The 14,876-nt window shown below is 52.5% G+C and overlaps 1 protein-coding gene across 1 annotated transcript in view; it reads right to left on the bottom strand.

Moving 5' to 3' along the window:
* Positions 1-14,701: 14,701 nt before the first annotated feature.
* FOXL2 (forkhead box L2) overlaps positions 14,702-14,876 on the bottom strand; it is a 1,322-nt gene continuing 1,147 nt past the window's right edge. The window contains exon 2 of the mRNA XM_034661820.1: positions 14,702-14,875. Coding sequence (XP_034517711.1) covers positions 14,729-14,875 — 147 coding nt within the window. The 3' untranslated portion in view covers positions 14,702-14,728. The remainder of the gene's footprint in view (position 14,876) is intronic.

The raw sequence follows: 14,876 nt of genomic DNA, 5'->3' as shown, positions 1-14,876 counted from the left end.
TGGGATAAGTAAGTGTCTCCCCTCCCTGCATTCCCTAGAGTAGACCAGTAGTTCTCAAACTTGAGTGTGCATCAGAATCACCTGGAGGCCTTGGGTTGTTGTCCCCACCCCCAGAGTTGCTGATTCAGTGTGTCTGAGGTGGGGCTGAGAGTTTGCATTTCTAACAAGATCCCAGGTGATGCTGATGGTCCAGGTTCCACATTTTGAAAACTGCTAGCTTAGGCTATATTTGGCATCTCCAAGCCCTTTCTGTACACTTAAAGTGGTCATGGTATGTGTGCCCAGCCTGTACATCCTGCATCAGCCACCGGCCTTTTTTTGACTGCCTTTCCCAGTTTTCTTTTTTTTTTTTTTTTTAAAGATTTTATTTATTTATTCAACAGAGATAGAGACAGCCAGCGAGAGAGGGAACACAAGCAGGGGGTGTGGGAGAGGAAGAAGCAGGCTCATAGCAGAAGAGCCTGATGTGGGGCTCGATCCCATAACGCCGGGATCACGCGCTGAGCCGAAGGCAGATGCTTAACCGCTGTGCCACCCAGGCACCCCTCCCAGTTTTCTGAAGGTGATTTGGTCTTGCTGTCTGTCCACCTGGTACTGGGGCCAGGGAACAGCTCCCAGGGTCGTTTAAACTTGGGAAGGGTGCATCCCCAGACTCCCATCCCCATTCCTGCACTCAACCAGGCATGACGGTTCCTTTCTCCTTCCTGTCATCCCTTATCCTCTCACATTTGCTCGAGTCTCAGCCCTGCCTCGGGCTGCAAAGAACAGGAAGTTGAGAAAGGGATCCCTTTCATATGCTCTTAGGATTCATGCAAGGCCAGGCCTAGAGGGGTCACTGTTGCACTTCTGCCAGTAACAGGACGTCTCTGGGATGATACTTCTCTTTTTACTCTGTACCTTGCACATCATAGCTATCTGGGAAATATTTGCTGTTTGGCTGATAAATTGTTTGGGAATTTACTAGGGAGGGGATATAAAGCAAAACAAAATGAAGACACTCCTCAAGCCTGCCATAGACTAGGAAAAGGTTTTGGTCATTGTTAGCCAGCTGGGCGAAGGAGGCACAGTCTTTGGTCTCCTGTGTCACAGGCTTCTGCGTGGGAACCGGCAAGCACAGGCCTGTGGGCATGAGCAGACAAGGTCAGGGGAATTCAGTGTTGGGAGCTTTGAGTGTGCCCCAGCAAGCTAGAGACCTTGGAAAAGAAAGGGCAGGTCTTTGGGGGACTGGGGTCAATCAAGGCCATGGGGAGTCTTCTGTGGTTCTAGTGGCTCAGGATCTTTAGAAAAGGCAAGTTTCTTTAGGAATGTAACCAAACATTTAAACCAAGAGGTTTAGAAAATGTTAAATGTGAGGGACACCCGGGTGCCTCAGTGGGTTAAGCGTCTGCCTTCAGCTCAGGTCATGATCTCAGGGTCCTGGGATTGAGCCCCAAGTCAGGTTTCCTGCTCAGCAGAGAGTCTGCTTCTCCCTCTGCTTCAGCCTCTCCCCCCGGTTGTTCGCTCTCTTTCTCTCTCTCTCAAATATAAATAAAATCTTTATTCACATTTAACATTTTCTTTTTTTTAATCATGGCATTTGAAATTTGGATTAGGATGTCAATCTCCAATTTTGATGAAAATCAGCCATATGCATCCCATTAGGTTTTAATACTTTTCCTCTTAATTACTTGTACTTTGAGGCTGTGTATTTAGGAAATGGCTAAATTGGCTGTAGGTTTCTTATTCGGTTATTGCTGTGATTCTCAACCCTAGCTGTATATTGGATTCACCTGGGTTGCTTTGAAAACTGATGCCCTGGCTACACCCCAGATGTAGCATCCAGGTGCACTTTTTCTGACTCCCCAGGTGATTTTTGGAGTGCAGCTAGCTACTTATTGCATTGTTGGAGGGGCCAAACTGAGACAAATCAGAGTTTGGGGGGGTGTCTGCTTAGCCTTCAATGAGTGCCGTGACTGCTCTCTCCCCACAGGAAGAGACCATCAGAAGTAATTACAGGACCCTCCATCCTGCCAATAGCTCCATTTGACAAGACCAGGGGTGGACCTCCAGGACAAGATCTGACCCAAGTGAGCCAGTTTATCTCTCACAGGAAAATGGAATCAGGACTCAGGGATTATAGCTATAGCTGCAGTCCTGCCCTGAACAGAGCAGAGGAGAAGCCTGGTCAGAGCAGCAGGAAAAGTTAGTCTGCAGAGGGAAGCTACCCGGGTTCCTATCATCACCTCAGCCCCCGTTCGAGCCCTTCAGGAAATCTGGCTGCCACCCCACTCAGGGCTCCAGGGCTCACCTACAAGTCCTTATAACAACCCCACGCCCCCACTGTTTGGTTTGAGCCAGCTTTAGTGGATTTATGTTATTGGTGACCAGGAGGCCTGACGTGTATACAGAAACAGCACAACAAAAGCACACAAAACCAAACATGCATTCACTCCCTCCCCCCATACACACACACACACACACACACACACTCACACAAACATCCGGTGTTTGAACCAGGCTCTTTGTGACTCCATGTGGTCCCAATGGAAGATTCTTTGGAATCTGTATTTTCTGGAGTCTGCTTGGAGAAACCTCAGCTTTCAATTCAATTGGGAACAGCAGTGGTTCCCTACTGTGGTTCCATAGGCTTCGTCAGAATCACCTGGAAGAACTGACCTACAGATACACACATAAACAAAAATGCCAGGCACCAGCCCCAGAAAGGCAGAGGCTGGCCCATTTGAATAGGATCCTGAAATCTACACCTTAAAAACTTTCTCCATGAGATTTTGATATGTCGTTGAGTCTACTTGGGATCAGTGTAGATAAATTAATGTAATTTATGAAATTCCTCTTTAGTCTCATTTCTAGATGGAGCTGGTATCCCTATCTAATTTGGTAGATGGTATTTTGTTTGGGAGATGGATAAGAGCCCAGTCTGAGGACGTGCAAAATAGGACTCAGTGACGTTCAGGCTTGTTGGAGCCCATATACACAAGCAATCAGGCCAAAGGGACCCTACCAGATTGACTGCTTGAGCTGGTCAAATGAGCCAGGTCATTTGCTTTGCCCTCTCAGCTTTGTAGACACAACCAAAAAGAAAAAGAAAAAAAAAAGTGTGTGTGTGTTTGTGTGTGTGTGTGTGTGTGTAAAGCAACAAATGTACCTTTTATTTTAGAAACAAAAATATCATTTCTGACCCAACAATAGCCGGATCCCTGTGAATGAAGGGTTTGCATATTTTCCTGTTTTAACGGTTCTAGTATAAACAGTCCAAGCCCAGGCCTGATTGTCAGAAGGTCCTGAGCAGCCCAACCAGAGTGCTGGAAATGACTTCTTCAGCCCTGAGAACCTGGACCCGGCTTGGTGCCAGGATTTGGGTTTGTGTTTAACAGTAGCAATGGGGTCAGGAGTTGAGGGAGAGGGCAATTGCAGTGATCCCCAAGACCAAAGCTAATGCCAGAAGCAACAGCAGAGGCAGTAGGAGCAGCAACTACCATGTATTGAGGATTTCTTTGTACAGGCACCAGGCTAAGTGATGTAATTATTTTTTTGAACACTTTAAAATTTCAATGTGGTAGTGTTATTATTCCAATTCTAAGAATGAGATTCAGAGAGGTTGAGCAGCTTTTCTGAGGTCACACAGCTCTAAGGGGAAGATTCAGGATACAAATGAAGGCATGTTTGTCTCCTAACTATTACAAGATACTGTGCATAGGGGTGCCTGGGTGGCTTCCTCGATTAGCATCTGACATCAGTTCAGGTAGTGATCTCAGGGTTGGGATGGAGCCCTGAGTCAGGCTCTGTGCTCAGCAGGGAGTCTGCTTCTCCCTCTCCCTCTCTCCCTCCCCCTGCTCGTGCTCTTTCTCTCTCTTTCAAATAAATAAAATCTTTAAAAACAAACAAACCCAAGATACTGCACACAGAAGCCCAGGTCACAGACACCATCCTGTGTGCCTGCTGTGGGTATAGGGCTTCAGTCCTAGAAGCAGTAGTCCAGGGCAGCTCTTCCGATACATTGCTGGTCCCTGCTTTCTTTCAAGACATTTCTCCCAGCACTCCAGCTCCACTGGTCTCCTGCAAAAGGAGATAGCTGTCAGCAGGGACTGGAAGTCTCTTTCCCAGCTCCAGGCAGTCCCAAATTTTGGGGTGGATCCTTTCTGCCCTGCGGGTGGGATGACTCTCCTTTTTGGGCTAACAAAGGACTCAAGATTTATTGATCAATGACTGATTATTTAGTGACCCAGGGAGTGAGACTGAGGAGACTTTCCTGGACCCGAAACAAAGAGATTTGTGCTGTTATATAAAAAATTGTTGTTCATCCATATGGATTATTAAGCATTCGTTGAAAATCATGTTTCAGGGGCGCCTGGCTGGCTCAGTTGGAGGAGCATGCGACTCTTGATCTCGGTGTTGTAAGTTTGAGCCCCACGTTGGGTGTAGAGATTATTTAAATAAATAAGCTCTTAAAAGAAAATCATATTTCAAAGAATAAGATATGGAGAAACCCTCATGGTGGAAGGTTAAAAGATGCAGGATACAAAGTTGCAAATTCTATATAAAATATGTCTTTAATGATGTAGAAGTGTATAAAATATGCAAATAACAGAGGAAAGTCACCAACATGTTAACTGTGGTAACCTCATGAGGGAGGGATAGGATTTCCTGTAAGTTTTGTTTTCTTTATGAATTTTAATGTTTTATTTTCTCAATCTGAATTATCTTTGTAAAGGAGGAAAAATGTGAAAGCGCGAGAAGTCCTAATATATAGCATTGGAAGTACACAGGTATGAGTATTGTTTGATTTGGATCTCAGCTTGGATTTCAGCCCACAGAAATGTCTTTCGACTCACTGCTTAGGCTCTTTTCAAGAGCGAGGATGGGGGCATTTTGAACCAGTTCCGTCAGCACTGGCAGAACCTGAGAGAGGCCCTGTGTGGGCCAGGGCGGAAACTGGCCCCTGCTGGTTCTTGAGCGCTCTTAGTTTGGTGGGGGAGACAAGTGCACTACTACAACGGAGGCATCCATGCGCCAAGGCTACTGTTAAACGGGGTTGGAAGTCAATCGGAGCGGGAGGGCAGGGTTTTCTTGGCGTAGGCAAGCAATAACCCTCGGGATACGAATCAATGCTATGGTGCTGGAGTAAAGGGGCTTGAGCACAGCCCGGGGCTCTCCCTGGGGTCCCCAGAGCCGTCAGTGGCCTGCAGGGAAACGCCTGACGGACGCCTGTGGGTTGCGGCTTCCCAAGCCCCGTCCCGCTCCTCCCTGAGGGCCAGTCGGCTGGAGATCCCGGCGGAAGCCGCAGAGCAGCTGGATTGCCAGCGTAGAGCTTTGGCTCTCCAAGTAGCCCCCTAGTCCCAGCACTCAGAGTCTCTGGTGCCGGCGCGGGCAGGGGCCAGAAATTGAGAAACACCGGAGGATCTCGACAGTGGTTGAAAGTGGGGCAGCCACTCCCAGGATCCAGCGAGAATGGATCGCCCTGCCCTGAACCCCTCGTGGGCTCAGATTCTGGGCCGCTGAGGGCGGTGACGATGATGTCTCTTGGTGCCAGCAGAGGGCAGCCTCGAGGCTATGCGGTAGACTGGCGACCTCGCCACGCAGCGGGCTCCCTTCCAGCGCCCAGGCTTTGCTGGGTGAGGGCGGCCTTGGAGCCCGGAGGCCAGCGACCTCAGTCTGCAGGAGTCGGGCGCCAAGGCCCAAGGGCACCTGGCAAGTTGTGGTCAATTACACCCCTCCGGCAATCTCAGTTTCGGAGACAAGGGCTTGGAGCCCGTGGTAACCAAATGCGCCAGGAGAAGCAAGAAGCAAAACCCTACACACACGCACACGGAATATGCGCGCGCGCGCACGCACACACGTGTACATATATACACACAGATTCCAAGCATGTAGGAACCTTTTAAATGATGCTAGTGAGAGCTAGGATATTCACGTCTTTGGGGAGTGCGGTCAGAGGCTAGGAGCTGGGTGGCTGCCGGAGACGTGGATCCTGCAGGGATCTGGAGCTCAATGCTGGGGACAGAGGAACTGTGGTCTAGCGATCCCTACAGAGATAACGGGATTCCAACCCCGACTATACACTTCTGTAAAATGGTGGGTCGGGGTCTTGTAGGGTCTTGAGAGATTCGAGACAGCAGAAACTCAATGAATTCAAGTTTCATCCGTGCCCCGGCTCCGGCACAACACAGGGCTCCTGGGTTAGCTGCTCAGTTGAAAAGATCCTGTCACAGCGCCGTTTGCCTGACGTGGTTGTATTGGAGACGCAGGACCAAGTTGCTGGTGGCCGGCCTGGAATCTTGGGCGCTCTATCTCCGCCCTCCAGAGAGCCCTGAATTCCCCCGTCTTCGGCACCGGAGTCACCGAACTCCTGCAGAGCTCAATTATCGGCCAACGAAATGAAGCCCAGCACCGGGCGCGTTGAGTCTCTCGGCAAGCCTGGCGAAGGGCCAAAGCCCGTTGGGCCTGGGGTTGCTTGGCGCTAACCAGGCCGACCTCGGAGTGCACTGGGCAAACATATCTACGCTCCACAGCTGGCAGTCTTTGCCTGGCCTTGGTCTCTTACAGGCTGTGTGCATACGGGCATCCATTAAGTTCTCGGTTTGTTTCTCCACCTAAAATTCGAAGGGAGAGCATTTCCCAGGGTAGTTGTGAAAATCGTGATTGAAAACTGGATAGGCCTGTGTAAACGTGAGACGTGATTACCACTCAAGAGCAGCCAACTTCGTCAGTGTTTGCACAGCGTGTGAACAGGACACATACAAGAACAGTATCCAACCGTGTGCACACGCACATCACTCGTGTGAAAATGTGTATGCCTGTCTCCCTGGATGCATGGCAAATGCACACATGTATGCATCTACCATACACGCACAGAGATACGGGACACCCTCGTGCAGACGTGTGCATGCACATGCCGCGTGAGAACTCTGCTGTAGGTGCCTAGAGTCAGAGCGCGCGCGCTGCTCAGCTGCCCCGTTTCTCTCGAACTGGGGCACTGCCATGGGGGAAACGTGCCGCTCCAGGGTGCGGGAAAGCCCGGATCCGGTCAGCGACTCGGCGCCGCCGAGCTCCTTTATCTCTCATCTGCCTGCCAGTGGGCAGCTCCAGTTTCAGTAGGGACCAAGATCCCCGAACCGGCTGGTGGGGGCAAGGGGCAAGAAAAGGACGAGGTGGAGGGCACTCCAGACACCCGAGGCTGCAGGGCCTCACTCCTCAGGTCTGTCGCTTTTTCTTTACCTCTCTAGGTTGCGTCCCCAAGGAAGACAAAAAAGAGGTACCCTGATCCTCCATTCAGCTCAGGAAAGACGGCTTGGGCCCTCTACGCATTAGGAAGAGAGGCGAACCGGGGGTTCGGCCTCCGTTGAGGAAGATTCGCCCTTGGTTGAGTTAGATAAGCGGCCGCAGCGCCGACCTGGGCGCCAGGGCCCGCAATGGTGTGCGTGCGAGGCGCGCAGCGTGGCTGCGGGAGGTCGCTCCACCTCCTCACCCGCAGGTCGCGGCGCTCGTTCTTCCGTCTTGCGTAGGATTTAAGCCACGCGGCCCTCGCATCACCTGGGTGTGCCTGCGGAGAAAACGAGACACGCGTACTCTGGGAAACCAAGGCCGCAGCCACGCAAAGGCAACGCCGCGGAGACTTCAGTTTCGCGGCGACCGGTGTTTCTAAATCACAGAAAGCAATAGGATAGGGTCACAAACGCTCTCCCGTCGTCTCCGCAAACCCTCCCGTCGTCTCCGCAAACCCTTCCGGCGGACAGGACGGCATCACGCAGAAAAATTGAGGCCAAACGCTGGGGGAGTCTCCGGGGCCGCGAGAAGGCACAGAGGCGCAGCGGCGACAGACACCGCACGGGTTCGGATCCTGTTGGCCAACCGAGCCCAGCTGCAGCGAACGCGAGTCTCCGCAACAGTGGCGCACGGTGCCACTTCTGAGGACCACGTCTGGCGAGGTCCGGCGGGGAACCACGGCCGCTCACCCTCTGAGAGCCTTGAAGCAGGAGAACGTCATGCTGGTGGGAACTCAGTGGCAGAAGGAATTTAGTGGCGGAAGGCTTTCGGGGAAAGTAGGGCAACTCGGCTCGGTACCGGGGCCGGGCCTGGGGCTGGGGGAGCAACCCCTGACCTGGTCGCCCGGTTCCGGCAAGGCCGGCCTGTTGCAAGCGGCCAGTGGCACGGCCCCGCGGCCCCCTCCCTCGGGATTCCGCAGGGCTCTGACCCGGCCTTTATCTCGGCGCGGTCAGCAGTCGTGGGGGCTTCAGGAAAGAAGACAAAGGCCCGGTGTCACTGCAGGCGGGGGCTCGGTTTCCTGACTCTCTGCTCACACTCACAGCCTTTAGCGTTGGCCGGGGGGAGATTTTTAAAAAATATGTGTCCAATTTCCTTCCCCCCTCCCCGAAACAAAGAAAAAGCAAAAAGCGTATTCGCCTTCCCTCCTCGTCCACAGAGATGAAAGTTTCCTGGGATCCTGCCCTTTCCTTTTCTTCGCCTGCCTAGAGAAGAAATTTTCCTTCGGACATAGAGGAAAATCCCGGGAAAGGTTTTGTTTGATTCGGCTTGTTAGCATTATTACCAACAAAAGTCAGGCTGAGCTCCCAACTCGGAGAACCGGAGTTGGCCTCCCGGCGTGGCGGGGGCTCGGGTGGCCTCTGCCCTCTGCGCTCGGCATCGCTGGGGACGTTCAAGGTCTCCTGCGCTTCCTCGGCCCGCCCGGCGGGCGGGAGCACCCGGGGCTCACACGGGCCCAGTCATTTCTCCCGAATTTTGTTGAGAGCTGCCGGGGAGCGACCACTCCGCTCCCGCTGCTCTGCGCTTGCAGCGCCGCCACCACGCCGGCAAACGGGAGGCTCCGGCGGCCCAGGCCCGGGTCTTCGGAGCCACTGGCCCCACGCGGCCCCCGCTCCCCACCCGCCGGCGGCGCCTCTGCTCGCCGCAGCTCGGCCCAACCCGCTTCCTGCGTTTGCCCCTCAGGTTTCCCGTTTAGCCACAAAGACCGAGGGGGGCCTCTCCCACAAGCTGACCTCCGCCACCTCCCGCCCTGTTGCTACCTACTGCTTTTCTTAAAAAGGGGGGGAAAGCGTTCAAACAGCTCCGCGTTCCAGAGGGAGGCGCCTGAGGGCGGGAGGCGCCGGCCCAGGAGCCTGAGAGTGGCGGCTGCGCCTGGGCTCAAGCGCCAGGCCGGGTGTCACTCCGCAGGTCAGCCGGGCCTTTGTCAGAGAAAACCTGGACTAACGGTGAAAATTGCCTTAGGAGAAGAGAGAGGGCGATTGGTGGAGCCCTGGGCTAGGCCCGCTGTCTGTGTCCCCAGGGCTTGGGTATTCACTGCCACGACAACAGGATGCCCTCTTGGTAAGGGCCAGGGGGCTGAGGCAGGGTAGACGCAATCGCCTGCGTTCCAACTTGGAAAGTGCTCCATGGTCTGGGCTCTTGGGGGCGCAGGGGTGACTGTGACCACTGGGCTAGAACGTCAGACCCTATGGGATTATAACCCAAGGCCTCCCTCCTTTCCTTCTTTCCTTCCTCCCTCCCTCCCTTCTTCCCCTCTTTTCCTCCCTTTCCTACCCTCCTTCTCTTCTTTTGGTACCAGACAGAAAACCGTATTGACCATCTACTACAAAATGCGCACTTTGTCGTTAGAACACTTAATTACTTTAGTAACCCTGCGAGGTAGGTATAATTATTTCTATTTTATAGATGAGAAAACTGAAATTCAGAATGTGTTTTGCTCAAGGTCACACAGTTACTAAAGTAGGTTGCTGGGTTCTATACTAGTTCTTTCAGGCTGAACGGGCCTTGCCCCATCCTGCACAGGCCACTTCCCTGGGCTGACACGGTCTCAGAACAACCTTATCAGAGCTTGTCAACAAGCTGGAGCCTGTGTAGCAAAAATCAGGCAAAGCAAAACGTTCTGGGGGGACAATCTGCACACAGCTCAGTCCTGTGCTTCCTTCTCCTCTGGCTGGCTGCCCCTTTCCCCAGCTCCCCGAACATCAAACATTGGCCTGCAGGGCCTATGCCACTCGGAGAGCCCAATGGGCAGTTGGGCTCAGTGCTTTCAGATCTCTCTATAAAACTTCCAAGGCTGTTTGCCCCACAGATAACTAGCTGACCCCTGGATGTCCCCTTCTCTTCTCAGTACCTCTGGTTCCTTAAATGTAAGCTAAGAGAGTTGGGGTCCATTCTTCTGTGACAGAATGGCCCCCTGTCTCAAGAAAGTAGAAAGCAGATAAGACTGCCTGTTTCAGGAATCTTTAATTTCTTGTTGTCTCTAAGGCAGAACTGGGGGCATGAAGGTTATACCCAACCGCTCCATGCTCTGGTCCCCACCATACAGGAGAGGTGTGCTTTCTGGTCCCATCCTTTCCTATAGGTCCCACAGATCTACTCCAAGAAGCAGGGCCAGCCCTATGGAGGTACCTGGACCAACAAGGCATGGTCACCACCAGCTTAGATCCACAGAGTGGGGCACTGCAGGGCTCCTGAGCCTGACGAAGCAGCTTCCTGGCCCTGACACCCTGCCTGGCCCAGCGGTTGTGGTGCACCAAGCCTCCATTAAAGGAAGAGCTTATTCATGGGCAGGCTGTCTTGGGTCTGACCCACTTTCCTGGCCCATCCTCTCCTGCTCCACTGACTGAAAGCAGCCCTGGTCTGCCCCTGATTTTTGCCCACCGCTAGGGGGCTTTTAGAAACCTGGAGCTCCAGCCTCCTCTAGTGGGAGAGCCAGGCAAAGGGCTGGAGGGCACCTAACCTCAGGTGAAATGTCCTGAGCTTCATGCCCACCCAAACTGGAGATGTGGGGGCAGTGAACTCTTTACTTATGCAAAGGGGAAGTAGGCCCAGGACACCCTCTGGAGTAGAGAGCGAGGCTATCCCAGAAAACACCCTAGGTCCTCCCATTCCGCAGTTCCTTGGTGCATGTACTGCACTGGCAAAGATTTTTCCTGCAACCACCCCCCCCAGCCCCGAGAACAGGACACCTTAGCCCCTTCAACCCAAGAATTTTGTCTGGGCAGCCTTAGGGGTCAGGGATGACCAAGAATTTGTGTGTAAATGTGAGGAGGGGGATTCATATTGTCAGTGATGAGTGTGAGGATTTTACATGCATACAAGCACATACACACTCCTCATTCAATACCATATGTAGCAACTCATTATCCAGGATGTGCAGAAATTGGCGGGGTATTTGCATCAATCTCTAAGTTGTATTTATAGTATACCCTGACAAACGTAAATATGTACACCCATGTGGTCCAGCCATCTAGAACAGACTATATATGCTAAGGCATAATTGCTATATATCAGGAACTCTCTTAAATACTTTTGCCATCACTTAGGATATTCCTTAAATCATCTTCTCTAATAGAAACTCAAAAGGGCAAAGGAGAGGAGAGAAAGGAAATGAGAGATGAAGAAACTCAGCCATTGCCTCAAACTTTTAGCACTGGGGGAAATGACCAAACTATAGAGTTATGGAGAAACCCCTAGGGTTGGAATTAGAGACAGATGTTTTCCTGTGGGCATCCATTGGGAAGTGGGGTATAATCTGTCTCCCTTCTCTGTGTGGGATCTCTTCTCCAATTCCTGTGTAGAGCAGGACTCCCTCACCGATTCTTTCATTTTATCCTCCATACTTGATGAAACTGCCACTCAGCTTTGGGTGTCTCTTGCCTTTCAGCTCTTGGGGACAGACAGAGGCTGTCCTCCAGCGCTGGCCTAGGCCAACTTCCCTACTTCCCTGAAGCCTCTGCCCTGGAGCCTTTCTTCTTTTGCTTTCTCTGCTTGGGATAGCAGTTAGGGGGTGCCAAGGACCAACCCTGGAACAGACATCCTCAACCAGCTCAAGCAAAGGCTGTATATGTGTTGTTTGTCATCATTCAGCAAGCCAGGATTATATACCAAGAACGTAAGTGCACACATTACCAATGACTTATGAACGCAACACACACTGTGGTACCAGTAAGCACTCCTTCAGTATTAGGCATTTTGTTATTACAATGCCCAAAATATATGCCCTCTCTGAAGGCGAATGACAGACATACACACCTCCCATCCTGTCGCCAGGACACGACTTACACTGCACACACATATTTGCAGCAGGCATAGACTACACAATCACCCATGGGATATATGTTCACACCCCAGAAAGCACAAACACACACACAGCAGTCCACTTTCTTTTTTGCAACTCCTCTTAGCCAGACAATGGTGCAGTGGTTCATTAGAAGCACCCAGATACTAGGCCTGACCAGTCTCTTGGGCTTCCCACCCCAGCTGAACCTCCCTCTCCAGCCTGCTCCTTCTGGCTCCCTGGCATTCGCAGGCTCCAGTGCAGGTCGCAAGGTGATGCTTCTAAGAACAGCCGCAGCTTCATCCTCCACCTTCCAGTCTCCTCAGGTATGCCCAAGGGAGGAAAGGTGTCCTGAGTCAGAGCCACCTCCCCTTTGGCCCAACTACACATAACAGGGATCCCACCATGGTGATCCCACAGCATGAACACCAGTATAGGCTGAAGTGGGAGGCCTGCAGCCATGGTTCCTCTAACCGCTGCTCAGCCTGGACCTGTGGCCCCTGCTGTCCAGGCCCAGAGTGGGGGCAGTGAGGGACACATGGCTGGAGTGGGGTCCAGCCCAAGCTGCACCTCAGTGGAGGGGAGAGCTGGCTGATACCTGTCATCTCATCAGCACATTGAAGGCCACCACCCCTAATACCCCTTGAGCTCCCGGAGCTGTCACATGGTCAAATGCCCGTGTGCCTCTGAGGAAGCACTGGTCTGAATTCGTTATTGGAAGAGTCAAAGAAGGAAAAAAACAAAACAAAACAGATTTTTACAGCCATGCAGTATGTTCATTCCTCTCTGATATTCCTAAATCTCTTACACATATCTCAAGGTAAATGAATTCTGATTATTAAAAATAATAAGGCAATCAATGTAAGTTGCTCCTCACATTTGTATAGAGGTTTGCAGCCTACAGAACGTTTCCCCAAACAAGATTTTTATCTGTTTAGAATAAACTCTTCTGGTTATTATATTTGTCTGGAAAAATAGAAACGTATGAGTTCAATATAATGAACACACAGTCCATACACCTAGTACGACTGCGTAAGAGGCAAAATACAAACGAATAGGTGCAAAAATTGAACAAATCCTACCTACACTCATGCCTTGTGAACGAACGACGACTGATAAAGTCTCTTTGATGACGTTAGACAGCCACTACAGACCAGCGATGACACAGAAAACAAACAATCCCCCGGAAAACAGAGCAGCAGCAACAACCACAAATGCCCTCCACTCGGGCTGCCCTCAACCCTTATTTATCTGAAAAAGGATAAAACTTGGCTGGAAATCTCCCTCTTTTAACCAGCTGCCGAACAAACTTAGGCGAGGCAGAAATAATATAAGTCCGTGTTAAAAGAAAGAACAAAAAATTTATTTGGGAATTGACAAGACGATAACAACAAACAAAACAACAAAAGTGCTCTAGTTCTTTCTAGAAAATTTGGTCCTCCAAACAACACACTACAGAACCACCAGGTCTAGGGTTTTCGGGCCAGCCGGCCCCGGGCCACAAGCCCGCCGGGTCCGACTGCTGCCAGGTTTCACATTTCTCCTGCCCAAGGTGGGAAAAACAAGACGTTTGCAAAAACAAAAATCAGAAAGAGAACCAGCCGTCTCTGCACAGCGTCCACCGGGCAGGCAGTGATCTCCCGGCACTCGGCACTCTGGGCTTGCCTTAGAAGATCCGGGGAAATTTGTTTTTGATTTGTTTTTAGACAGATAGAGGGGGAAACCCCCCAATTCGTAAAGGAAACCAACTTTTACTGAGCATATTCTCCTACCTCTCTGAACATAGTTTTTTGAAGGCCCGGCAGGAATTCTACTTCAAATCCCCTGGAAGAGATTTTCATTTTACTTTAGCAAACTCCAAGGCCACCATACTTCACTGGTTTTCCCGGTTAGTTTTTTTTTTTTTTTTTCTTAAAAAATATTTTTAAATGTCATTTAAAACAGCCCTCTCGATCTTTTGGGAGAAACATCAACTAGCCTCCGCGGGCCTGGAGGTGCCCGAAGCGCCGAGACGGAGAGCGGAGGACACTCAGCCTGTCTCGGTGCGGGGATGTGCTGTAAACCCCAGGGCAGGCCGCCGAGCGAGGCAGCCGGGCTCCCCGATCGGGCCCAACCCCCGCCCCATCCAGTGGGCCCCGGCAAGCGGCTTCTGAACCGCTTCAAGAGGTTAGTGGAGCAAACACACGTTCGTCCCTTTCTCGGGCGGCGCGGGTCTCGTTGCCCGCCCGGACCGGCGCTTCCAGCCACGGATTGCGCGGCAGCCGGGCGGGGAAAGCCGAGCGCGAGCGCACCGACCTGTATGAGAAGGCCAAGAGGTCTGCACCGCCGACGCCCGGCTGCACCTCGGCCCCGGCACTTCCTCTCCGCTCTGAATTTTGGCATGGGGTGTCCAGCCCGGACGCTGGGACACCGGGAGGAGACGAGGCCTGCAGAAGGCGCGCGGAGAGGCGGCCAGGAGGCCGGGGGAGCGAGGGGGCAGAGAGGGCAGGGAGGCGAGCAACAAGAGGAGAAGCGGAGGAGACAAAAGAGGGGCGAGAGGAGCTGAGGGGAGCGAGGAGGCGCAGAGGGCCTTGGACGCTGGCTCAGAAGATGGCCCCAGAGGGCGCGTGGTCCGGCCGGCGGCGGTGGCTGCGGCTAAGGCCGGCGTCGCACGTCCCTGCATCCTCAAAGCCGGCGTGCGCTGAGCTCTCAGAGATCGAGGCGCGAGTGCAGCGCGCCGGTCTTGCTGTCGTGGTCCCAGTAAGAGCAATGCATCATGGCGAGCTCGGGCTGCCGGGCGCAGGCGAACTGCAGGCCCGGTGCGTTGGTGGGCGCGGGCGCCGGGGGCGCGGCCGTA

This window comes from Ailuropoda melanoleuca, chromosome 6, assembly GCF_002007445.2.
Source record: "Ailuropoda melanoleuca isolate Jingjing chromosome 6, ASM200744v2, whole genome shotgun sequence".
Lineage (NCBI taxonomy): Eukaryota > Metazoa > Chordata > Mammalia > Carnivora > Ursidae > Ailuropoda > Ailuropoda melanoleuca.
This window is presented reverse-complemented; position numbering and strand designations above follow the sequence as displayed.